Raw genomic sequence first — 26,943 nt, 5'->3', positions numbered from 1 at the left:
CATAAAAATGAGTGTGTGTGCACGTTCCCTTGTGCGTGGGTGCATGCATGCTTGTATGCTTGTGTATGTGGGAGGGAGGGTGGGTGGGTGCATGCATGTGTGCGGAAAATGATCATGCTCAAGGGATATTATTACCAAGGTTGTATGTATCGTATCGTAACCCGTATCGTTCATGCGCAAAATAAGATACGTATCATATCGTATCGTAAAAAATCATAAGTTTTGAAAAAAGCTTATAAATTCTAAAAAAATCAGAAAAAATAGCAAAAATTCTAAAAGATCATAACACAAAACAAAGATGAAATGCACAAAATGCAACCATAAAATCACATGTGAAGCATTTATGTCTCTATGAGCTACATAACACATCATCAATCATCAAATCTCACAAGAACAATGCAAAATAGTAATATCTTCAATTAAGAACATGCCACAAGATTCATCAAAAAGTAAAAAAAACCAAGTTTACGAGTACTTAACAGTTACAAATTATAGTACATAACCAAGTTTTTAAGAAGTATACCATCAATAATCATTATCATCGTTATGTTCTTCTTGTTCTTCATCTCCATCTTCTTCGACATTCAAATCATCTCCAATATACGTGGGGATGAAGGGTCTTCATCATCTACGTCATGAGCTCCCTTCATGTTTATCCATTGAATGTGTTCTTCATTCAAGTGTTCTGCTTCTTCTTGAACCCATTCATCTATACATCGAAGTTCTCTAAACTGATGGAATCAAACTTTTCTTTGTATCTCCTTGATGACAACATTTGTATTTGCCTAAAAAGATAACATGAAAATTTAAAATTAGTTGAGTTTTGTATGCATAGAAAAACATTAAATAACACATGAATATGACATAAACTTTATAACTTTAAAATTACCTTTGCCTCAGTCGTAGGTTATAGCGAACATACACGAGGTCATTGAGCCTTTTGTGCTCTAATATGTTTCTTCGCTTTATATGAATCTGCTCAAAGACGCTTCAATTTCTTTCACATCCACTTGCACTGCATGTTTGATTTAAAATGCGAATAGCAAAAACTCTTAGGTTTGGAACATCACTTCCAAACCTAGTCCACCATATGTTTGAAAAAAATAAAAAAATGAGAAATCAATAAGACAATAATTGATACAAATTATACAATCATACAAAACATCATAATTAAATAACAATATGAAATTACAATTGAAATGGACAAATAAATTACCTGGGCGAATCATGGTACGATTTTGCATTGCTGCAAGTCTCCCAATATCATATAATGCATTGTTATAAATTTTCATTTCCTTATGAATCTGATCTTGAATACCATAATCAGGGTTCAATCTTTCAATGCAATCCAAGAGACCCTTGTTGACTTCCCTGTCTATCTTAAATGTAGGAGAGTATTTAAATGCATGATTTAAATAATACGCTGCAACATGAAAATGCTGATTAAGCTGTTCAGTCCACTTATGGTCAATGATGTTCCATACTGGCAAATACAATTTTTTCTTTCCATTTAAATTATCTCTAATAACCTTTTTTGCCTTATCCATGTCCTCATAGAGATAACCCATAGCTGGTCTGTCTTCACTGTCAATCAGTCGAAGCACCTTCACCAAAAGTTTAGTGATTCTCAACATCTTCACACATGAATATCAAAATTCACTTTTGAATACTATATCTACAATTTCTCTTAACTTTCTTTTTGGAAAATGGGAATATGCATTTCACTCATATGAAGAAAACATCTTTTTAAGTGCACTTTTATTCCTTACAGGACTCTGCACTGTCAAAAAATTCGTAGCAAATCTAGTAACTGCGCTACAAATCAACCCAGCTCTATTAGTATGCTTTCTCATTAATTTCAAACTCATGTATGATTATAAATAAATTTTATAATTTCTTGGCAGCATTCAACTGTATGTCATATCTCATCCATGCAGCCAATGTCCTCAAGCATGAGGTCTATATAATGGGCAGCACATGGGGTCGAAAATAATGACCCATAATTTTTTGTCAGTTCTTTACCTACTGTACTATAATTCGCTGCATTATCAGTAATGAGTTGTATAATGTCTTGAGGTTGAACCTCTTTCACAACCTGTTCAAAAACCCTCAACACTACATCTGTTGTCTTAGGTGTATCAAACAAATCAATTGATTTTAAAAACATGGTTCTTTTAGGGGCAATAGATAAAAAAATTTATCAAAGTCCTTGACTTTCTGTCTTTCCACCCATCTGCCATGATGCTACACTCGGTCTCTCTCCATGACTGCCTTATCTCATTACAATAGGCCTTCACTTCATTCATATTAGCATCTAAAATATTTTCTCTCAAAGCATGATATGAAGGCATCTTGTATCCAGACCCAATATTGGTTATGACATCACTCATGACCTGAAAATAAAATAAATTTGCCATATTAAAGGAATACAACCATCATAAAACCATCTCCCAACTGTGACATTCGCTTGCTCAAATAAATATTGAAGAGTTATAGCAGTAAGAATGTTAGATTGCACCCTAGGGGCAGCCCTAGGAGGAAAACAACTCCTAATAGAGCCTCTAGTTCTACCTCATGTCGAAGAACTCCCTCCTACTCCTCTCTTTTTGTGCCTGCAACACTACTATTAACACTAGCCACACATTTTCCCTTCGGTGCAGAACTTTCTATTTCTGATGCTACGTTAGAGGTTGTAGAATCAGAAGTAGGGAGTTCATATTCGTCCTCCAGGATTGCGCGTATCACATTTTTGCATCATATCTTTTTCTTATCTTTTTTCTCTCAAATCAGTAAGTAATTGTTGGTATTGCCATTTCACGACATCCGGTAGAGTCCTTGACATGCAAGATGCAACATTTAGATGTGTCCCAGCTAAATGATCCTTTAACCGAGATATACCAGTCGAAATAATAGTATGACAATAGTTGCACTCGATTTTCAACCGGTTTTCACTCATTATTCGAGTGCCCCATTGCCATGCCGGATCATTTGATGCCATCTTCCCTAAAAAAACCTCAATAAGAAGCAAAAAGTAGAGTTTTTTTTATCTTAACGTACTTCCTTGAGTGAAAAAATAGTGGAAATGCACTCTTGATGAAATCACAATAACCCTCTTCCTTGCACACGGATCAGCCCCCAAATCGCTCTCACGAGTCCTTGGGTGCGTGGATACCTCCGTAATGCCCTCTACACAAATGAGGGAGTCGGCCTCAAGAGGTATTTAAAACCCAAAAATGAAAAATTAACTTTTGGCCTTTTTTAAGTGTGACACGGATCTCTATCATACGATACGATAGGGCTTGTATTGTACGATACATAAGATACGGATGATATGAGTGCGTATCGTATCGTTTTTCTATATAGTAACGATATGTATCGTACCGTATCATACGATTTACTATGATACAAACAACCTTGATTATTACAATACCTCTAACGTTCTAGCATTTTTACTTTCAACTGTGTGCATTAGGAGAATCCGTATTTATGAGGCTCTTACACTTGCATTCTGCCTAGAGATCCTGTCGAGCTATGTGACACCCTCTGATGAATCCATTTTCCACCCTACCACTCCCTAGCGCCCGCCTTACTTGATGTCTAGTTTGGTAGACCACCAGGTTGTGGTCATTTTTAAATTTTGGCAAGTTGCAATATAAATGTCCTATGCTTGAAATTTAGCGCAGTGAACCTCATATGCCATCAATCTCCTTGTGTAAGCGGGGAGATACCTGACCTTTTGCAACATCATTAGTGTTCTCTTAGCCTTCTTTGACTCAATGGTGGCCCATTCTCATTTCTTGTTTTTTGACAACTCTGGCTAGACCTCCTCATGCTCAAAGAATGGCAGAAACAACGAAAACTTTACTTTGTTAGCATCCTCTGATACACTCTGATGTTCAGGCTTAGGATGAATTCTCTGATACCCTCTATTGTAAAGAGAACCCTCACAAATAGGAAGTATCCTAGACAACTTGAAGAAATCAATGCTTAAAGAAAGTTATGAGAGCTACCCTTTGCCACATTACAGCAGATGTGTTACTCCCGGATCATTCAATAAAAAGTTATTGACTTTCTTAGAATTCCGGCCATGGATGCCACATAGACTGCCCCCCTCCATATTTCCTCCACAAGAGGCACCCGTCTTGTAACCTTCACCTCCCCACCTCTGCATCACCATGATGACTTCAAGAATTTCTCCCCGCCTGCCTCGCCCATGCAGACTTTCCTGTATGTCTGTTCACGTTCCAATGAGTCCTCTAAGCCCTATGTCCAAAAGTTTTTTATCTGAAAAAATTCGGTTGATGTCAATCCTGCTCAAGTTTCTTGTCCTGAAACTATGGCTCGACTAACATCTTTTGCATTACTTTCTTGCTGAAATAAATGGAATTTGTCTTTTTCAACTGATGTGCCAGGACCATTTCACTAACAGGCCTGTGAGTCATTCCTGACCTGTATCTTTTTATTCACTTGTACCATTTCTCACTTCTGTCTCCATATCACTTTTCAATTCTGCTTCCCAGTCCAGGAACTTCGGTTTTGATTTTTGAACCATGACCTTGTAGCTTATAAACTGAAGATTGGTGTTGAATTGAGGAATCTGGGCTGCATGTGGTTCAAGTGGATGTTGGTAGTCATAGTTTCAGGTTCACACGAAGGATATTAGATGGAAGATTTGCCCAGCTCATGTTTTTTTACCTGGCTTTAACTAGCTCAAACAACCAAATTTGGCTTTTCAATGTGAGACTAATAAGCAGGGCTTAGACCATTTAATCTACGAGTCTGTGAGTCATGCCCATAGGGTCTATATTTGAACTTGCATCCTTCATCATAGTGACATGAGGTTTTGGATGAAAACGTTTTAATGAAGGTGAGAAAGCTGCATTTTTGATTTCTCAATATTACAAGTTAAAAATGCAAACGAAGAAAAGCAATTGTCAGAAAGTTTTCTAAACTTGAATTATGTGTAGCCATCTTTTTTCTCTTCACTTTTTTTTCCCGTTTTCTCCTGGTTGGAATTTGTAGGACAACATGTAGATTTTGGATGCTATTGAGTTATGTGCCATATGCCTCTTTAACATATATCTCTCCCAACAGACAAGAAGGATATTCGCCATGGACGTTAGACAAAAAAGTGGTTAGCTGAATCATCTGCAGATGCTTCAGATTACAATTGTGCTCCCCTATATGTTGCTCATGAAAAAATTGATTCTAGTGATGAAAGTCAACATGTTCTCCATATTATCTCATCTGTGGAGATGCCTTCATTAATGAATAATTCCTTCTTTGCTTTCATTAACTGATTAATTGGTTCTCTGGCATTTCCTTCTGAATATCCTTGAGCTTGAGGTTCACATTGGTGCTTCCTTTTAGGAGCTGATTTAATCTAGTTTTATTCTTATCAAATGATTATTATATTGCAGGCCAAATGTACTGATTGATTGTCTTGTTCCTCTCGGATATAGTCTGACTAATATTTTGTCATGTTTTTTTTTCACTTGTCACAGGTGATGGGCTTGGAGAAGGATACGGCATGCTTGGTCAAGCTGGTAGTGGTAAATTAAAAGTATCAGCTGTTCAGAGTAAACTTGCTTCAAAAGTAGCTAAAAGGTATATCATTTCTTCATGCTGTTCTTTCTGTTAACTTTTCTGTTTTGTTAGCAAAGCGCTGTTTGTCTCATATTGTTGTCATTGCCTGAACCTCAGGACGCAGAAACTGACCTGTCCTTTCCTGTGTGACTAGCATTGCTAGATTTGCTTCTTTCACGTATCTTGTTTGACTGATACAGATTGTAACTTAAATGCTTTTAAATGATAGCTTTTTGTTTTTTCTTTTTCCCCTCCAGGTTCAAGGAGAAACGCTATGGAAGTAGTGGTGCCACATCAGGATTGACTTCAAGTCTGGCATTTACACCAGTGCAGGTGAGAGTGATGCCATTATGACTGAGTGCAACTCCAACACTTGTTTTTGTTATACTCTTTTCTCAATTTCACCTTGGTAAAGGATCCTCCAAAATTCTTTAAGGGCAAGTAGGCATTGTCCTTGTGTCCTAGTTTTATAAGTTCCCATGATGTAGCAAGCTTGCCAATGTGATCTCTTGTGCCCATCTCATATCTGTGTCACAGCTTAGAAGAGTACTTGAAATGTTGGAAGGGAACTTGAAATGCTTGAAGAAGGATATTTCGTCCATATATTCTAGGATCAGAATATGTAGGATTTTGCTATTGCAACTTATTTGGAATTTTTCTTTTAGTCAGACATTTTGCCTTCTCTTTTGGGTCTTATGGATGTAAGGTTTCTCTTAAAGTAAAAGTTTATTTTAGTGTTTCCAGTCTGCTTCTGCAATCATGGTAGAACCTATGTCACATGGACTCGCCAAATAGGCCGCCGCACCCGCGTCGACGTGATGCGGGTGCGGCACTTGGTGCGGTCAATAAACCCTGGGTGTGGTTAACCCGCACACAGGGTTATCTTTGTCCAAAATGGTCTCGGTCACGAGACGGGTTCGATCTCGACCCGAGCCTGGACTGATCTTGCTCGAACCCGACTCATGCTGGGTACTAAGCTTGACCCGGCCCAGCTTGTTAGCTCGTAAGGGCACAACGGACCGAGCTGAGCCTGGGCTTAGCAGGCACACACACACACACACACAGAGAGAGAGAGAGAGAGAGAGAGAGAGAGAGAGAGAGAGAGAGAGAGAGAGAGAGAGAGAGAGAGAGGCTCGACGGGGCCGGGTGGGGCGGGAAGGGAAGGGGTGGGTCAGGCCTTATATATATACCCTCCCGCACCCGAGTTTTTTTAAAGTGCCTAATCGCCGCACCCGCTCCTATGTGACATAGGGTAGAACTTATTAGATATTTTTCTTTTAAAGACATTTTATCTTCTTTTTTCAATCTTAAGGATATAAGTTTCCCCCTTCCATTTTTTTAGCTTGCTTCTGCAGTCCTTTTAAACATGTATCAATCCCAATACAAATCCAGCTTGGGCTGAAAACCAGATATATGCAGGGTCTGTTTGGCCATACTTACATCTATCTAGAGGTGGACAAGGTGCATGACCCACGTCAGAGTCCGTATTTAACTAGATCCGCATGTATCTATGGCTTACATGCATGCTCACAAGTATACAAGTTTAAACTTTTATATTAACGTTATGATGTTAAACTAACCTAAATTGCCAATATATACCCAAGGTGGTGGCACTTTTATAATTCATAATGTTATTTGAAGGGTAGATTAGGTCTTTCTTGTGGAGGACAAGTAAAAGTCAAATATCAGAAAACGACAATGGGCAATTTAGCACTTTTAGTTGGATACAAAAGATCAAAAGAGATTTTTTGACCTTAAAAGGTAAACATTCTACCACCTTATGTGTAGTTTGGTCATTTCATTGTAGCAAATACTCTTTAAATGTGATATAAAAGGTTAAACTTATATATATGGGACAGTATTTGCTACTAATGAAGGTAAAGAACTAATGAGCTAGAAATCATAGGTGCAAGTTGTGTCGACTCAATCTAACCACATAGATGTGTTCAGCATGGTTTGTTTGCTAAGGATCAAGCCTTGGATCATGCTTTTCTGATGTAAAAATGTGATCTTTTGAGTTATGAAATTTTGGCACATTGTGGGCTGTTGATTGTTGGACCCCTTTAAAAACCTAATTATTTGTCATAATCACATGATTCAAAACAAGTTTCCTATATCAGTAACATTTGATCTACAAAAAATTGGAAATTTTGAAGAAATAGAGTTCTACTCATTAGTTTTTTACCTTCATTAGTAGCCAATATTTACCCTATATATATATATATATATATATATATATATATATATATATATATATATATATATATATATATAGAGAGAGAGAGAGAGAGAGAGAGAGAGAGAGAGAGAGAGAGAGAGAGAGAGAGAGAGGTTCCCACAACAAACTTGGTTTGCGTGAGTAGTTTTTACCTTCTCATTAATTTTCAATCAGATTTTATAACATAGGTGTATTTGTCATGGTTTATTTACTAGTGATCATTCTTCAATTGGACTAATTTGACCAAGAAAGTTACAGAAATTGTTTGGTATGTTTTTATGCAATTTGGAGGAACCATTTTTTCCTTTAAACATATATTTGGGATTCATATCCATTGATCAAAAACATGTCCCATGCTAATTGAATGTTTCTGGAAGCATGAATAGGTTCAGTTCTACTCAATTGTACCAAATTTATGCTATGCATGTTTACACCAAAGACCCATCCACATGCATCTGGGTACAAGCACATGCACAGACATGACGTAGACATCCACATCACCAAAATTTATGTAGCTTTTGTTAGAAAATGATAAGAACCCCAAGTCCAGAATGTAACAGAAATTGAAAAAATATAAAATGAAATATTCATGTTAATATGGCAAGATGTTCTGAGAAATTCAGTTATTTTGAAAATTCTTGGTGTTTTTATTTGTATGATTGTTTGCGCACACACACACAAAGGGTCACGTAACTCATCTTTGTTTTGTTCCTTTTTAGATGGAACTGCAATGTGTCATTTCACCCATGAAACACTTTTAGTCCACCATCCACCCCCGTCTGAAAAAGAATAACCATGGCTTCGCTGCTACATGAGTAGTTTAGTGATTTTAGGTTAGAACATTAGTACCATATTATCTTGTGAAACCCACTGGTGTAGAATCTTAAACATTAGCCTGAAACTCACATCTACCTGTCTGAGGCCACTGACATCTGTTCGGGGCTTTGCTTACCATGTACCAAAGTCTTTAATTAACATTTGGAATCTGTGTGACATGATTGGATTCAAACAAGCCTGATAACACGAAAGAGAGCATGTTCTGATGGGCTCTTGATATGCATTTTAGTTGAAAGTTGAAATTCGTTATCAGCCATTGCATGGAACATCCCCCATCTAGTACCAGCCTCTCCAGCACCTAAAAGACATTTTGAGGAAATATAGATTCTAGACCATGCTCTCTCTCTCACAGACAAAAATATATGCATTCAAACAAACACAAAGATGCATATGTATTTGTATGTTTGAACATCTTGTTGGCCAATATCTACTTGGGAGAAGATTTGAACCTGAGACTTGTCATCCATGGTACGGTAGCTTTACTGTTCAACCATTGCAATCATGCAAAGCATAGATGGGAATAATTTCATAGATGTTTTGAACAAATACACACACACGTACAGACACACATATGTATGTATATATGCTGGTATGTAGGTTTGTGTATCTGTATCTTACAATCTTGTTAGAACTGATTCTTATTTTTGGCTTCTGTAGGGAATTGAGCTGACAAACCCACAGGCATATGCAAATCAACTTGGTAGCGGAACTCAAAGCACCTACTTCTCTGAGATAGGAACATTCTCTAAGATCAAGAGGACATAACAAGCGATTCATGTTACTTCCAACTGTTGAATAATTGCTTTAAGCTTTAGTGATATTCTTTACAATGCACTACCTAGTGAGCGTATGAACTTTGGTGTTGGTTACATCCTTTGCATTTGTAACAAACCTTTGAAGAAATCATGCATAAGGGAGGGGAGCTGGTTACATCTCAGAAATTCTAGATTTTTCCTAGATTCTGATTTCTATAATTTGTTCTTTGCTGTTTGTTTGTCTTCATATCTGTTATTGATCTGATAATTGACCCCACTCATGATGTATGATGGCAAACATAGATTCTGACAAGTCTGCAAACATGTTGAAACCAATTTTGGATCATGATCTGAGTACATTATTTGAATAAAAAAATGATTACTTGAACCAACTACTTAAGATTAGATTTTAACATGGTGACTGATGGACTGGTATGGCATGAAACTTTACCTGGATAAGCCATATCTGCAGTATTTGGGCTTACAAATTTGTTTTCTTTTTCGTTCAAAAATGCAGAAAAAGCTGTGCAACCCTGAAGATCATTTTGACGGTACAAATTGAGCCAGCAGATGGTTATTGTAAGCGGTACAAATTGAGCCAGCAGATGGTTATTGTAAGCTTGGTTGATGAGAAAGTTTGGTGGAAGAAATGCAAGCCTTTCACAAAAGAACACAAATGAAGCAATCTTCATTTTTTCAGATTTTTTTTCTAAACTTTATGATTAGTAGTCTTTATATCTTATAATCAAAGGTTTGTGTTGATATTTTCTGATTGAATGATATAATTTTACGCTTTGAGAAAAATGAAAGGACGCGTTCATATGTGGTATTCGGTGTAACTTGTGCATCTTCTCCCCTTCTGCACTTGGGCAAAGGAAAGAAACTCAAGGCCCTTTAGTTTCGATCTAAATAGGTGACTTGCACCTTATGTCACATGGATGTGGTTATAGTTACATGATAGGACATTGGTATGTGATGCAGGGTACAATATTCTCTGTGTGTAACCATGTTGTCGTTCTGGATGAACTCTGCCAAGACTGCATTCGTCTTGTCGCCGGTTGTAGGGAAGAGTGATGTGCAAGTTTGGGAGAGAGAAACCCTCCAAAGGCAGTTACAATGAAAACATAAAGTTACAAGTACAAGAATAAAATGGCAACCAGTCTGGAGGTTTGTGCTTCCAATACATTACATCCCCAAGTGTATGTACAACACTAAACAGTTCCAAGGAGAGAACGAGAAGGGCCCTTAGTGTGAACCGATGTTACTGAATGTCTGTCTATAAAAGGACAGTAAAAGGGGAGAGTGCAAGCTTGAAGAGAAGCCAGAAATGCCACCGAGTATAATCTTCGACTGAAAATAAACTCAAGGTTGGAAAACTTGAGGGGGGCAGGGAGCTTAGCTGAAGGAGTTCAACCGCTTCAAGCTCTGGTAATATGAGGTCATGATCAGTGAACATCACTGGGGTCCTACTGTAGCTTTGTCAAATCTGCGAAGTTAGTTGAAGAATCGTTCTGCCTCTTCTTTTCTTAATAACCTTTGGAGCTGCTCTCCACATTTTGCCGTTGGTGTGAGCCACATAACCACTGTTAGTTTTGGGTATAAAGGGTCTCCATGTGAATTGGTGCCAACCTTCAAAAATCATGCTGCCCCATCCCTTATGGGGCATTTGTTTCACCACAAAAAGTGGGAAGCAGGACCTCTTTAGTGTGAAAGAAGGTCTATTTACCACGTTTGATTAGTGGCGAAGCCAACACTGCATGAGATTTTGAATGTGGGGCCCATATCCTTCCACGCAGTTGGAACAGAAGATTTAAACAGTAGATGCTTTCATTTCACCACAAAAAGTGGGAAACAGGACCTCTTTAATATGAAAGAGGGCATGTTTCCCAGGTTTGGTTTGTGGTGAAACGAGTACTGCATGATTTTGGATGCGAGGCCCATGTCCTTCCACAGGTGGAAATCTAGGAAAGGCCAGTCATAGATGGATTTATATTTCGGAAAATGACCGTAGTAGCCAATATTTACTCTCTCTCTCTCTCTCTCTCTCTCTCTCTCTCTCTCTCTCTCTCTCTCTATATATATATATATATATATATATATATATATATATATATATGCTACTGTCTACTACTGTATGTAAAACGTACTTGGTTATCATAGCTTCAAGATGTATATGTTCAGTCGTACATGTTTTGTTTGCAAGGCAACACACCTTGGATGATATTTTTTCACGTAAAAGTATAACTTTTTTTATTGATGAAAATTTGGCATATTATGTGCTATTGATTTTTGAATCCCTTGAAAAACCTGCTTATATATAGAAAACACCCTCGTTAGTCTCCCTGCACCCTCGTTGTTCAGGGGAGGGGTCGAGCCCCCTCCCTGCACCCTTTTCTCTGCCCCTGCCTCCGCTGTTTTTCGACAGGCAGGGGCAAGGCCCCCTGTCTCCCTCTTCTCTAGCGTTAGGCTGGGGCTTCGCTCCCTACCTGTTTGCGTATTCATCAGGCAGGGGCAAAGCCCCTGCCTCTCTTGTACTTTGTCAAAAAAGCCCCTGCCTCTCCTCTATTTTGCCAGGTAAGAGCGCAACCCTGCCTGCCCTCGCTTTCTGAGGGCAGGGGTGCAACCCCCTGCCTCCTCGTAATTTGCTGATAGCAGGTCAGTAGGGGCTCGCAGTTCCTGCCCCTGCTTCTTGTGCTGATAGCAGATGCGCAAGGCCACGATGCCCCTGCCTCTGTTTCCTTTACGGCAGGTCAACGACAGTGCTCCTGATCTTCTATTTTTGGTGTTAACTTGCTAAGACTGTCGCTTTTGCAGCTCGTACGACGGATCTCGCTCGCGCTCTGCGACCCAAACCATCAATCGTTTACACCCGCAGGAGCCAACAAGCTTGCAACTCCTTAAGGCAGGGGAAAATTGCACGGGGGACTTGGACAATTGAATTGAGTTTAATTAACTAAAAAAGATAATTAAATAAATATATATGCACATATATATATATATCATATATATTTATACGAGTACGTATTTAACTCAAGGATGCGGTTTCACGATCATTGTCCTTTACTTTCTATCATGTCTTTACTTTACCGTCACGCTTTGCTCACAGGATCTTGCTTTTGCAAATATTTTGTTACTGCCTTGCTATTGCAGATGACACTCAGGTTTTCGCTCATTGCATGTGCTATAAAGGCATCCTCGTGGAGGATGCAAAAGGCATTTACTACTCTCCCTCTTGCGAAAAGAGTTGAGTCGGGAGCTAGCGATACATCTTCATCTAAGGAGAGGGATCCTGACTTTTCGAGTGAGCAGTCCTGCATAATAGACTTGATAATTTAGGGAATTGCACAAAAGCATCAAAGACTGCCCAAATCGAAGTATTGGGAAGGATGTGAATGGCTAGTTCTGTTCGTCTATTCGATATATCTCGGGTAACCCCGAAATGGGGCTTGAGCAAGCTTCTTAGTGGGGTTCTGTTGAGAATTGTATCTCGTCTATCGAGGCTAGTATCGAGTCATGCGAGGCATGTAGATACTACGATAGCGGATGAGATTCTAGAAAATCGCATGACAAATGTGGCACAAGCTGTTGGCTGTTTCAAAAGATAAACAATGTCAAAAGTAAAGTTTGAGAAACATTACATCTTTGTGAAACACTTCTGTTGAGGCTCCTATTGATGAGCTATACCCTTTTTATTCTAGAGTACTTGTAGTCGTGCACTACACAGTAGTACTGCGATGATCGGATGAGACGAGCATGTGACCTCAAACCATGTTAAATGCACAATGTTGTAAACATATAAAGATGGAATTACCTTCACAGGTAAGATGCTCATTAGGTCAAAAGACCAGAGCATATAGAATGAGTCGTCAGTTAATTTACCCCTGACACACTCATTCCCCCTTGTGTTTGTGTCATAGGAGAGGATGGATCGGTACAAAACTCTAATGGACAGGTTGTTAACAATCACCCCACAGGCGAAGACCCGGCCTCCCCAGTCATTGGAGTTAGGGGAAGAGACTATCAGACACTATCCCAGGTGGTAGATCTCATGGACTTCTGCAGAAGTTGGATGCATCCATTGCCAAATACCTGCCTTTGAGGAATCCTCTCTCGGCTAAAGTCGTCTGCTTAGGAGTGGACTCAACTAGCTATTCGGGTTATTGAAAATACATAGAATAACAGACGCCCGAACTAGTCTCAAGTGTTTCTATGTTTTGCCTGCGTGTACCCGCAGGCCAGTAATATCAAAACATAAAGTCTATTTACACTGGTTGATGGGTCATGAGACTTGCTTATTGAGTAGTAGTTCACAACTTATGATCAAATGAATCGTCATGCTGGGTTTGACAGTTGCACTGCTTACTTGCTTTGAACTACCTACCTGTTTTGAACAACTTACCTGTTTGACTGAATATCTGCTTTAAACTGCTTAGCATGTTGAATTAAATGTACTTAATTCAGTTTCTTGTAGTCTCTCTTGTGCACCTACTAGTTTTTCGCGAAACTAACACATTCTATGGGTACAAGTGATGATTAGGTACACCACGGGCGATGGCGCGATGACTTCAAGATTTCTTATTCCTGCTCTTAGCTCACGTCCGGGACGTTTTTAATGTTTTGCAATGGATTTTCCTTCGGATATCCAAATTTTGTACTATTTGGAAACTTTTTTTAATAAAAGTAGTTTTTTCAAGTGTTTTGCAAGTAGCATGGATTGTGAGTTTTGGTTCTTTTAGCTAACGTGCCCAAAGTTGTCAGCTTACCTTTTTGAATTTAATAAAAGAATAGTCTTCCGCTGATTTCATAAACAAACTCTAAAGGAAAGAGATTTTTTCTAGTCTCTAACCTATTTTCTGAAAGGTTCACAAGTTTGAAATTTTGGGGTGTTACACGAGCACTTATGATTTTTATTTATGTGTGACATGCGAACTTTATAATATTGATCGGTGGTGTATTTGAGCTCACTTGGATAATTGATCGTCAAATCGATCTTGTGGTCAATATTGACCTGGGGTATCATAGGTACACCCAAGACATAAAATTTGATAAGTTGTATGTATATATATAAAATGAAAATGTCTCTTTGGTTTAAATGTACCAAGGCATTGCTTCCGACACTCATTGATTTGAATGCACCACAAGTCAACTGGATGGGTGTTGTTAATATATCAACTAAAAATCTGGTTGACTGATTAACTCTTTCGAATAGTCAATTTTATTTCCTTACATGCATGTTTTTTGTTTACCCTAGCGTAGTAGTTGGGTTCTCAAAATCTTGAGTTGCCCAATAGAGGTAGGTAAAGTGATTATGAATTGATCAAATTAACAAGATTTGGATACCCATCCAGTGTCGTGCTACCTTGGAAATGATAGATGGTACAAACTTTGTGGGTTGTTGAAACACACAACGTTTCTTATCATTTTACGAGCGACAATGACTCGATGGTCTTTTGCCCACAAGAGTTAGGGGATTTGGACTACCAAAATTAAATCCTACATTGATAGGTCGTAAAACTTTTGCAAAAGTTAGATGTATCACATTATCTTGTCTTTTAAGGGTTATCTCTCGAATATTATAGCACCTTTTTGGAGTCTGATCCAGATATTCAATTGAGATATTAAATCACCCCAAAAATAATAGACCCCCAATTGATCTCATTTGTATCAATGTATTTAAACTGCACATACCTGCAGTGGGTTATTCAAGTGAAACATAATTATTACTGCTCAATTTTACTTTCTGCAAATGATCATGTTTAAATGAATGAAAATAGTTATTGTTATGTCTGTGATAAATATTGTTTATCTGAAATCCAAATGTGTTTATGGTTTGTTTAACTTTATCGTGCTTTTGTCTGCTAGCACTTTACTTACCGGCCTTGGAAAGAGAATTTTTACTAGGGCTTGTCAAAATTAATCCTCAAATAATTACTATTTTTCATAATCCACCTTTATTTGATTTGATGTTCTTATTAAATTTAAACTCTAATATGATCTAATGTTTGGGTTAGCATAAAACTGTAATATTTTTATTTTTTAATGTTTTTTTACACATTTGACCCTTTAATGTGATCTATATGTTTGGGTTAGCAGAAATCAATGCTTGAATTATGTTATTTCATTAGGTGGATACGATTTTGCACCAATTGAAAAATCAACTACCTACAATTGACCAAATTTGTAAGTCTTATAAAGCCATATTTTACATTAAAAAATATGATTCAAAAGTCTCATTCCTATTATTATTTCGGCTATGCTGAACACGTGCATAGGAATAGATTTAGTCAAAACCAACCCTATAGTTGAATTCCATTTAGGCGGTTCCTTATAATGGTGCCAAATACTTTCGCGCACACACTCACTAGCTTAGCTTTCCTCCTTTGGCTTGGTTCACTCCAGGCCTATGTCACAAGGACATGCCATGGTGGTGTTGTGTTCCTGGTAACACGAGCAGACACAATCGACACAAACACTGACAAGTTATGCAATATTTAAATATTATTTTATTATTTTTATTGGTTTAAAGTTTTATATTAATAAAAAAACATATTTTTAACATTAAATTTTTTAAAAAATAATTTTCATCAATTAAATTTTTTTGTCTGATTTTTCTAAAAAAAAAATAGAACTTACTAGTCGAATCCACGTCATGCATCCACGTGTCTTTGTGACATAGCTCCAGATGAGCCACAAGAAGGAAGCCAGGAAGAGATATGGACAAAAGAGAGGCAAATAATGGAAAGTGACACTACACACATAATTCACATAGACCTCTTTTTATGGCAGAAGGCTGTGAGCCACCCCATTGAAAAGCCCTTGAAGAAAAAAGATGGAAGAGAGGAGGGGTACCATCAGCTATGTCAAGACTGTGGGGCCTGTTTGTAGTGTTGTGTGCTCCCCAAACGAGAATCAAGAGTCAAGACCTCTCCTTTTCAATCTTCCCCAACAACCCTAAATAATCAGGAGGACAATAATTTACAAACCAAACAGACGTGCCCATCTTTGATTTTAGTCTTCCAACCAAAGCCAACTGGAGCCAGTTCATGAGTCAGTTGGGTCCAGGCCACACATTTTGTTTATTTTGATGATATCTGATATTGGTCCCGGTCCAATATTCTCTCTCTCTTCCACCATTATTATTTTATTAAAATTTGTTTACACAACAATTGGGGTAATTGAGAAAAAGAACAAGTACGTTTCTTGGACTTTTATTGCAAAAGTAAGACATTGCCTTTTATTTTTTATTTTGAAACCCAAGCTGTGGTGGTTAAGCAGATCCTTACCAGTTATACAACTATATCATTTGGGTTTTGAACCTGCAACCTTCCAACTCAAGGTGACCTGCACTAGCTGCTCTTACCAGACAAGCGGAGCCCTCGTTAGTTTTTATTTTTATTTTTGGTATTGCTCATTTGGTCTTTTGTGAGAAAAAAAAAGAATAACGGAATGCCAAACTTTTTTTAGCCCAAAAGTTTCCGGTGGAAAACGACCCCAAATAGGAATTCATATAAGTGATTCCCCTAGGTGGCCTAGGCCTTCATAGCCCTCTCTTTCCAACCTATCCCGTTTCTCTTTTTAATCATAACGATTTAAATTACCAACATGTCCCTTGGTTTTTTTTTTTTTTGAAAAAATCCATGTAGGGTCAATATTTTGCCTCTAATTTCAGAAAAGTACCTCATGTTTCAAAATTTTTTTTAATACAAGTTTCTGTTTTTCTGAAAACTGCTCAATAGATAGGGCTACATAATGAGCCGAACGAACCAAACAGATGGTGTTCAAACTAGCATCATTCCTGTGGCCAAAATCCAACTCGAGCTCATGGCAAGTCCAGTTTAAACGAGCCGAACTCAAGCCAGCTTGTTAACAAATATTTATATTTTTAAAAATAAAAATAATAGAACAGGACTGTAAACAAACAAAGCCAAGTTCAAACCAGCTCATTTTACAAAATAAATATATTATTCCAAAGTTGTAAACAATATCATTTAAATTACTAAAGTGTCATCTTCCTCTTTTTCACTATAAAATATATGTGTAATATATTTATTATTAGTTAACTAGCTTATGAGAATTGACACTTGTTGTTCATGTTCACCTTGCCAAAACTATTTCATGGGCGGCTTGTCTTGTTTCCAAGCCCTACCAATAGAGACTTGAGGTTAACCTCGATCATTTTTAGGAAAATGTGATTCTTTTGAGTTTTTTTGCTTGCCATTTAGAGTTAAAAAATGCTCATTTAAAAGAAGGGTAAGTATTTTAGTCTTTTAATGGTTATTCGCATTTGGTTGATTTTATTAATAATTAACCTGCGTTAATGGTCAATGATAAGAAGAAGTCTCAGTTTGACTGTTTTTAGAAAAATAGAGGTCATTATACTAATTCAAAAAAAGTGAGGTCCTTTCGGGACTAAGGGCAAAAAGTTGGCCAATAAATATTTTTTTGATAGCTGGAGAACAATTATTAATTTTTGTCCATTGGAAAGCATAATCACTTGACTTCTGCCTTGTTAGCGATGACTGTTGTCATAAAACCCTAGGTCCCATTGCCCCAATAGAGAATATATATAGTTCTTAACTTTTAGGGCACGTAAAAAATCACAGGAAAAGAAATTTTTGCTTATGAGAACTTTTGATATGACATATTTTCTAAATGGTTTTTATTTATTTATTTGTGTAACATGAGAAAAACATAATGAAAAATGAGAGAGGGGGTTGATCAGCCTCCTCCTCCTCCTCAGAGAGAGAGAGAGAGAGAGAGAGAGAGAGAGTCCTCTATGAAACTGAAAACCTAATATTTTCTAAATTGTGAGAAACTTATAAAAAAAAGCACAGGAATCCTGTTTCTCATTGAGTGAGAAACTCATTTCAACTGCATAGAAGAAACCTACTTATTTTATATGGGAAACTTATTTATCTTATTTGAGATACATGTTTGCCATACATTTTTTGTATGTTTTTTCGAAATATAAAATGTATTTTTAGTAAAAAGTCAAGATACATGTATTCTCTAACAAATTTATTTACTTATTTAAAAAAATTAAATTTTGTACATATTTTAAATATTAAGAAGGATGTAAGGTGCTGGATGAAATAGAGAAATCTTAAAATTTAGTGAAACCACTATTTTTTTCTCATTTCTTGATTATGTAAACCTATGTCGCATTAAAATACTTATGAGATTCATTATTTTATTAAAAATGAAGCTTGACTATGCCCTCCTTTATACAAAGTATAAGCAACTAACATAATTGCATTACAGTTGTAGTCAATGTAATCATATATTTTGTAAAAAATAAATTTGTTATTTCTTACTAGCTTTTGTAATGTAATAAAGAAGTAAAGTTTGTGTAAATTTATATTATTCTTTGTGCATATTTTCAACATTTGCCCTCTCTCTCTCTCTCTCTCTCTCTCTCTATATATATATATATATATATATATATATATATATATATATATATATATATATATATATATATATATATATATATATATATATATATATATATATATATATATATATATATATATATATATATATGGTAACTGAAATATGTAAACTGGTATGCATTGAGCTTTTCATATTTTTTTCTAAATTTTTACTGGATGTGATCTAGATGCTTGGTTTTAATAGAAATAGACTCTTAGATCATCCGATTACGATGTAGAAGAAGAATCTTTTAAGGCTTGAAAATCAACAGCTCAAAATTTTTATAAATATTCAAGCATACAAAATCATATTTCTTGATAATCCAATAATTGATTTCAAGCAAAATAAACCACGCCGAATGCATTTGCAAGGTTAAATTTGCAAAAAACCTTATGAAAATCATGTTTCATACTAGTTTACATATTTTGCTGATTTATATTTTCAGTCTCACATTTTCATTTCTCTTCTTGGCAACCTTGGTGTAGGGTTACATGTTACGATGACTTGAATCTGATTTTTTGGGGTTTATAGAGGAATTGGAGGGAATTGCCAGCCACCTTAATTATGCAAATGATGTTCGAGTGTTGGGTGCTCGCATTATGTATTTGTGTTTCTTGAAGATTTATTTCCAGCTTAAGCAGCCAAGCCAGAGTGCTTGACATTTTTTGTTAAAGAAATAGCAACTAGTCCAAGAAATAAAAGAAACGTTGAAGATATATATGAAAAAATATCGACTACTATCGAGTGCACCAGACCCTCTGACTAAAACTCATAAGAGCTTTATTTGATCAATTTGATCCTACAAATGCATTAGACATGGTTCATCCATGAAAAGATGCACTTTAGGTCCAGGAGTTTTGACGTAGAAACATGGTTTTGTCAATTGTAAAATTTTAATGCATTGGAGACCAATGGATTTTGAAGCTTCTAAGAAATTAACTTATATAAATATAATCAAACGATTTAAAAAATGCTTTTGCGTAAAGAAATCGTAGCAGTAGAGCTTAATCTACAAAATAAACATGAAAATGTGAAAATACATATGCTTGGTTTATCACGGCTATGTTTATTTTGTTAGGCGACGTGCAACTCCAAATGGAATTTTGCGTAGGGTACGTTTGGAAGCGAGAAAGATGTAGGAAAGTGATGCAAAGTGAAAAATCCATATGAATTTTCTAACCCTTACAAATGAGCGAGATTTTTTTTCTGAAAAGTACACTTTTTGATAAGAAACATTCCTCCATGGGAGGTGGTGGAAGAATGTTTCCTAGCAAGAGAAAATTTATTTTTACGCTCCCTGCCACCCATCTCGTCACCACCACCACCCTACAATCTCACCATCACCACCACCACCCTACTCCTCTTCCTCCTCTATCATTAGTAAATAACCTATCAATTAGGAACTCACCTCAACAACTCGCCGATCCACAAGACAACACACCCGCCCGCCCGCCATACCTACAATACTACATATGTTCTTTGGTGCTGGTACCCGCACAAGCTCCACCCATGCCTCCGGATCATGTTTTCTCGGGTAAACCATATCCTATCCAAAATTTCTTTGTTTTTTCTAAGTTTTCTTCTTCCCACATGACTTTTCTTTTTACTGTTTTTAATGAGGTTGTACCTAGCAATTATAGCGAAGCCACTAAGGATTCGCATTGGCAAAAAACTATGGCTAAGGAGATCCAAGCTTTAAAAGCGAACAACATATAAATCATAGTCTCTCTTTTACTAGGAAAACAACCCATTGGGTGCAAATGTATAAGATCAAGCACAAATTCGATAGCTACATTGAGAGATATGAGGTTGGTTTAGTTGCCGAAGGCTACACCCAACTAGAAGATTTCAATTATCATGAGATGTTTGCATTAGTAGTCAAACTCACCACCATGCGTTGCTTACTTGCCCTTGCGCCATTAACAATTAGATGACTTATCAATTAGATGTCAACAATGCATTTTTACACGAAGACCCTCACAAAGAAGTTTATATGGCTTTGCCACCGGGATACAATCGTTAGGAGGAACATCATTATCATGTCCGTATGCTAAATAAATAAATTTATAGATTAAAACAATAAACCAAAAATTGATTTATTAAACTTATATCAGCTCTAAAAAAAGCCAGATTTACACAGTCATCATCAGATTATACCCTTTTCACTAAGAGGGTCAGATTTAAAATGGTGGTCATCTTAATTTATGTTGATGACATCATCATGGCAGGGAATGATGACTACACTGGATCAAGCAATTCTTGAATTTACGTTTTCACCTCAAAGATTTTAGCCGATTAAAATATTTTTTGGGCATTGAGGTGGCTAGAGCACCGTCCAAAAATTTTTTAAGTCAAAAGAAACATGCGCTAGACATTTTATCTGATGCGGGACTCATGGGTGAAAAACCAGTGGAGTTTCCAATGGATCAGAAATTAAAATCTAATGCATAAGATGGAGAACTTATTCAAGATCCCACTTGATACCAAAGACTAGTGGAGCATCTCATATATTTGATAGTGACTCAACCGGACATTGTCGATTCGTTTGACATACCGAGTCAATTCATGCATGAACCCAGAATATCACATTACAATGCTGCCATCCAAGTCTTGAGATATCTAAAGTCCTCTTCTACCTATGAAATTACCAGCAAAAGGTGAGATCAAGTTATCAATCTTATTGTGATTCGGATTAGGTCAGTTGCCCGATGACTCGAAGGTCTATAACAAGATATTTCACCATGTCTCATTTCATGGAAAAGCAAGAAACAAGCAATGATTTCACGCGGAAGCTGAGTACAGATCTATAACAGGTGCAATATGTGAACTAATATGGCTAAAGGCTCTTCTAACAGATTTTGGTATAACACATAAAAGACCGATCGATGTTGTTGTATTGCGATAACCAGTTAGTCATCATATTGCAGCAAACCTAATATTTTATGAGCAAACCAAGCATGTCGAGGGAGCTCCATTGCCACTTTGTTCATGAAAAGGTCCAATTAGGAACCATTTGTACACAATAGGTTCCAACGAATCTTCAACTTGAAGATGTGTTCACGAAGTCTCTCCCAAGAGAGTAGTTTAAGTTTTTAATTCACAAGCTGGGCGTTACGAATCCACACTCCTAAGCTTGAGCGAGAGTGTCAAAAGATAAGGATCACTCATGTATGGTAACAATTGCAAAGGTCACATTAAGCAAAGGATTCATGATCTCATTTATCTGGTCATCCGTCCATTGTATTATAGAATATACATCCTAAATCTTATCTTATTTCCATTTTTTAATCCCTACCATCAAAGGATTTTTGTGATATAAAACAGTCTTTTCTGGGGCGCACAGGTCTGACAACCCTTGCAGCTTGATCAACCGATCATATGACATCACATGGCACACGTTGAAATGTGCTGCTGCTCCCGATGCCCTCCATCTTTGGCTGACAGTCTGTCGTACGTGGAGCCCAAACTCAGATGGAGGGCAGCCAGGTGTAGAGGCACACTCAAGTGTGCTATGTGATTGACACCTGTTCCTGGGTCGATCAACGCCCAGTATCCTCTCTGCCAAAATTTCTATGCCCCATTTCACGCTCAGGGCAGAGTGTAAGGAGAGAGAGAGAGAGTAGCCAAGAAAAACTACACCCTCTCTCTAAAATTGCTTGTCGCACGAGCATCTAACGAATCCTCACTTGTTGGAATGAGAAAAATAAGCCACAAATTGTTGGTATTCTTCGTTTGTATAATTTCCTTTTTCTGAAATTGGGTGTCTTATTAGGGTTTTGGGAGTGGTTGGGGACAAGTCGACCGTGGGCAGAGAGAGAGAGAGAGAGAGAGAGAGAGCTGCACTGTTTGCAGCTTTCTATCCTGCCCCCTCCTCTCTCGATTCCGTCTTGGAACACTATTTTTATTTCACCGAGGTGGTATCCCATGTGGTAAGCAGGGTATTGTGTCAAGCTGAATGCCAGGATCGAATCCCTCTGCCACATGAGGGCTGCTGTTGTGTTGTTCTGGGAGGGTCCACCTAACCTCAGCTTGCCTTTAAAAAAAAATAATCAGAAAGGGAACCCTATCCAACAATAAAAAAAAGAAAAAATCAAAATAAAAAAATAACACAAAAAGAGGGAAGCAGCTAGTCACTCTTCCCCTTTGCATAGACCACTTCGATGAGCTAAAACCCTCTTCCTTCCCCTCCCTTCTCTCTCTAAAACCTTTGTCATTCTTTCTCTTCACTTGGTAATGGAATTTGGTGAGCAGAATGGCAAAGCCAGGAGAGAGAGAACCCACTAGGGGGAGACCATCCAAATTGAAAGCTGGAAGAAGAGGAAGAAAAGAGGGTTCTGGGTCATCAAGAAGCTCATCATCAGCAGCAGAGGAAGAAGACGACCCATCAACCGAACCCCCTGACCGTACCATTATCCTCCTCCACTGAACATGCAAGTTTGGGCAAGGGGATGTGCGAGCCTACTTCCACCCCAAAGCCGGCCTACTCCTTTAGGGGAGGCCGCAGCAGCAGCAAGGTAGGGGAGATAGTGGAGGTGGAGGGTGGCCACATTGTGAGATCTACGGGCAGGAAGGACCGTCACAGTAAGGTCTGCACGGCCAAGGGGCCAAGGGACCGGCGGGTCCGCCTCTCCGCCAACACCGCCATCCAGTTCTACGACGTCCAGGACCGGCTCGGATACGACCGGCCCAGCAAGGCCGTCGATTGGCTCATCAAGAAGGCCAAACCCTCCATTGATGAGCTCGCCCTGCTTCCCCCTTGGCAACCCACCGCCGAACCTCGTCGCCACCACCACCATGACGGAGCCCCCGCCGAACCTGAGTCTTCTTCCTCCACCAGGAAACCACCACCACCATCCGAACCGCCACCATCTACTGCCTTTGAGCCACTGAATCAGGCCAACTTCCTCCCTCCTCTTGATTCGGATGCCATTGCTGATACCATCAAATCCTTCTTCCCACCTTCCTCTTTCTCCTCCACCTCCTCTTCATCCCTGATCAATTTCCAGAGCTACCAACAACAACAACAACCTCCGTCTCCACCCGCCCCATCCACCACCCGTGAGCTCCGCCTCTCTCTCCAATCGTTTCAAGACCAACAGCAGCAGCACCACCACCACCAGTCTGTTCTTCACAACCAGAGGTTCTCCGGCGACGATGCTCAGAGCGAGCCGCCGGGCCTGTTCTTTTCTGGGGACTGGCAGCAGCAGCAGCAGCCGGATCTGGGCAGGTTCCAGAGGTTGGCTCCATGGAACGCCGCCGCTGCTGACGGTGGTGGTGCTGGATTCCTAAGCCCAATGCCACAGTTTCTGCCGCAGATGCCGATGCCGGCCGGCCAGAACACCAGCTTGTTCTTTCAGAGGGGACCCCTTCAGTCCAGTAGCTCGCCTTCGGTCCGCGCCCGGATTTTTCCGGAGACCCAGGTGACCCTTCCGGCCGGATTCGTGGCTGGTGGGTTCGCCGGGTTCCGGATTCCGGCGCGAATTCAAGGCGACGAGGAGCATGAGGACGATGGCAACAAACCGTCCTCTGCTCCCTTTATTTCTCACCATTGAGTATCCTACTGCTCTACCATCACTGCTTGTACTAAAATGCGCATAGAGGTATTCATTCATCCTTCTTCCTTCCCTTTGTTCTCTCTGCTACTGAACTAGCTGGAATTCTACAAATGATTAAAGAGAGTAGAGTTCTAAGAGAAGATAGTTGTTTTTTCTTTTTTGACAGTTTTGGTGATGGAGAAACAAAGATCCCAGTTTGGAAGAGGAGGAAACGGTACCTACTTTTAGTTGCAGGTTTGAATGAATGCATATGCTGTTGTTTGAAGAAATCCATTTTCTTCTCCGTGGCGGGTCATTGTTTGTAGGCTCATGTTTTCCGTTTTTTGCTTTCCAGTTTCCTTCTTTTCCCCTTTTTCTTATTGGTATGCATGACTCTCTAGAATTTATCACCGGAAAACAATTCATCTTTTCCTTTTCTTCTTGTTGGTGATCTTTTCGTTATAATCTCTCTACATGGGTGTTCGATTGCTTGAGGGTAGGTGGTATTAACGAGGAGTTTGAGTTGAACCAGGGAGATAAAAACAAAAGTAGAAGAGAGTAGTGTTGAATTTTGCATGTTCTTTTCCATGTTATAAACTGAGAGGTGTGTTCCGTGTTCGTCTCGTGGTTTACCTCAATTGGAATTGGATCATCTTTTCTTTCGGAGTTATGATTCGCGGTGGATCGTTTGTGACTTGGATCTCCGAGCCAAATGGTTACGATGGGCAAAAAAAAAATGCTCCTTTTTAGGGAGAAATCATGCACACCCGCGATCGTTTTCATTTTGAATTCAAGGAGTAATGCAATATGAAATTATGGGTTCCGTGGAATACACGGAAAACGAGCAAAGCCTGCCGTGATTCCTTCCATTCGAGGACATGACGTTAACCCCCTTTTGATGACTTTGTGACGATGGCAGATGGCAGGATGTTGTAGGCTTTTAGCCCTGCTCGTAGCATCTTTGCCGTCCCCCCCTTTTTTTTTTCAGGGACAAATTTCATTTGGGGCCATCCTTGTGCTCTTGATTTTAAATAGGGGCCTCACGTTTCCGAAATTTTAAATATGACCCTCTGTTTTCTTAGAAACTGTCCAACAAGGGACTATATGTTGGCCCCCTTTATCTCAGGTTAAATCACAAGTCAATTTACAATAATAACCTTCATAATTTAAACCGTTTGCATTTATTCTTTTGACATGATGAACTAGTATTTCTTCAATTTTCAAGTGACAACACAAGGAACCAACTCTTCCCTGAAAAAGTTTTGTTCATATCTAAAATTTCAGATAAGTGTGGTATGTTTTTGTAATTATAAGAAAAAACGGGTGCCTAATTGATTTTTTTTCTTTTTTTTTTATGCTTTGTGCTTTGGGGAAGGGGGTAGTGCTTTTTTTGTTTTATATATATATATATTATATCTTTGTCCAATGATATGCTTTGTTCCTAATGTCCACTCATTATATTCCCCTTCATTCTGCTTTTCACGTGTTCCCTCCTTGTATTTTTAATGTATTTCTTTGTGTACCCTAATGGTTTGCTATTTTTAGAAATACCTCCAGCAGATGTCTTGCTCATTTCTTTAAAGAATTGTAAAATAATGAGCGTGAGAAGTTGGCAGAACGGTAGTACGATTAGGGTATTTGTTTATTTCACCAATGTAAATGGTCTTTCACATCAAAAGCTTTTCAAAGGAAAAGTTTCTTACAGGCTTTGTCATTTTATCCTTACCGCCTTTTGCAAATAAATTTTTTTTTTCGGTTTGAAATGTTGGGAGCCGAGTCCAAACTACAAAGACTCCGTTTGGAACTGGTAGTTGGGTTGGAAGTTTGTTTCAGTAGAAACTGTTGGATCATATTTCGGATCACACGTGATATAATACACGATAGAAATCAGTAAATACAACAGAGGGTGTTTTGGACGTAGTTTATGCAATCGAGAAAGAGGGTGGGACCCTCTCTTTTTGTATGTTCATTAAAAACTGAAATTGGTAAGGTAGTAGCTGCCAAATCTAGGAATTGGCAGCTGCCACTTTTTCAATGCATAAACTCCCTCCAACAGCCAGTTCCCAAACAGGGTCTTAATTTTGACAAAACTTGAGATTGACAATGGCTTTGACTGTATGGTGACCTTCCTCCGAGTCATATCCTGATAAAATTTCTGGTTATTTGTTTTGTATTTGACTTGAGTTTGGTGTCAGATTTATGTGCTTTTTTTGTGGGTACCCTCTTCCAACGTCCAGTGCTATGTACCTTGAAGCCATAGTGTACTTACTTGATTGTGGTTGGTTACTAGATGTGTCAGTTGTGGTCCTTGGCTAGCTTTGCTAGATCGTCAGGACAGGGCACTGCATAATGCGTAAAGGGTAATTTGCTTTTAGATATATGCTCTCTCTCTCTCTCTCTCAATATCAATAGCAATGCTGGATGTGTCTGAATGGTTGCATTTTAACTTATAGCTTAGGGCCTTTTTTTTTTTCGAAAGGCAAGCTGGGGTTAGGCAGATCCCTACCAGATTTCAATAATGAAGCAAATTACAGAGGATGATAGTATCATGTTTTTACAGACACCCCCTTCGCTAATTTAG

General features: G+C 38.4%; 1 protein-coding gene and 1 pseudogene across 9 annotated transcripts in view; both read left to right on the top strand.

Moving 5' to 3' along the window:
• The window catches only part of LOC149836781 (U4/U6 small nuclear ribonucleoprotein Prp31 homolog), a 28,906-nt gene extending 18,671 nt beyond the window's left edge, over nucleotides 1-10,235 (top strand). For 4 of the 8 annotated variants that reach the window (XR_016431836.1, XR_016431838.1, XR_016431839.1 and 1 more), the window contains 4 exons: nucleotides 5,505-5,607; nucleotides 5,844-5,919; nucleotides 9,299-9,828; nucleotides 9,914-10,235. Coding sequence is in view for 3 of the 8 variants with exons in the window: in XM_090005573.1 (XP_089861699.1) it covers nucleotides 5,505-5,607; nucleotides 5,844-5,919; nucleotides 9,299-9,406 (287 nt within the window). In the remaining 5 variants the exon portion in view is untranslated. The remainder of the gene's footprint in view (nucleotides 1-5,504; nucleotides 5,608-5,843; nucleotides 5,920-9,298; nucleotides 9,829-9,913) is intronic. The other 4 variants (XR_016431840.1, XM_090005575.1, XM_090005574.1 and 1 more) reach the window with 4 other exon arrangements.
• Nucleotides 10,236-23,133: 12,898 nt separating this feature from the next.
• LOC149836780 (transcription factor TCP4 pseudogene) lies at nucleotides 23,134-24,786 on the top strand (annotated as a pseudogene). The gene is made up of 2 exons (XR_016432059.1): nucleotides 23,134-24,428; nucleotides 24,550-24,786. The product of XR_016432059.1 is annotated as a transcription factor TCP4 pseudogene (transcript).
• The last annotated feature ends 2,157 nt before the right edge of the window (nucleotides 24,787-26,943 follow it).

Source organism: Nuphar pumila, chromosome 5 (genome assembly GCF_984573655.1).
Source record: "Nuphar pumila chromosome 5, dmNupPumi1.hap1.1, whole genome shotgun sequence".
NCBI classification, from domain to species: Eukaryota; Viridiplantae; Streptophyta; class Magnoliopsida; order Nymphaeales; family Nymphaeaceae; genus Nuphar; species Nuphar pumila.
This window is presented reverse-complemented; position numbering and strand designations above follow the sequence as displayed.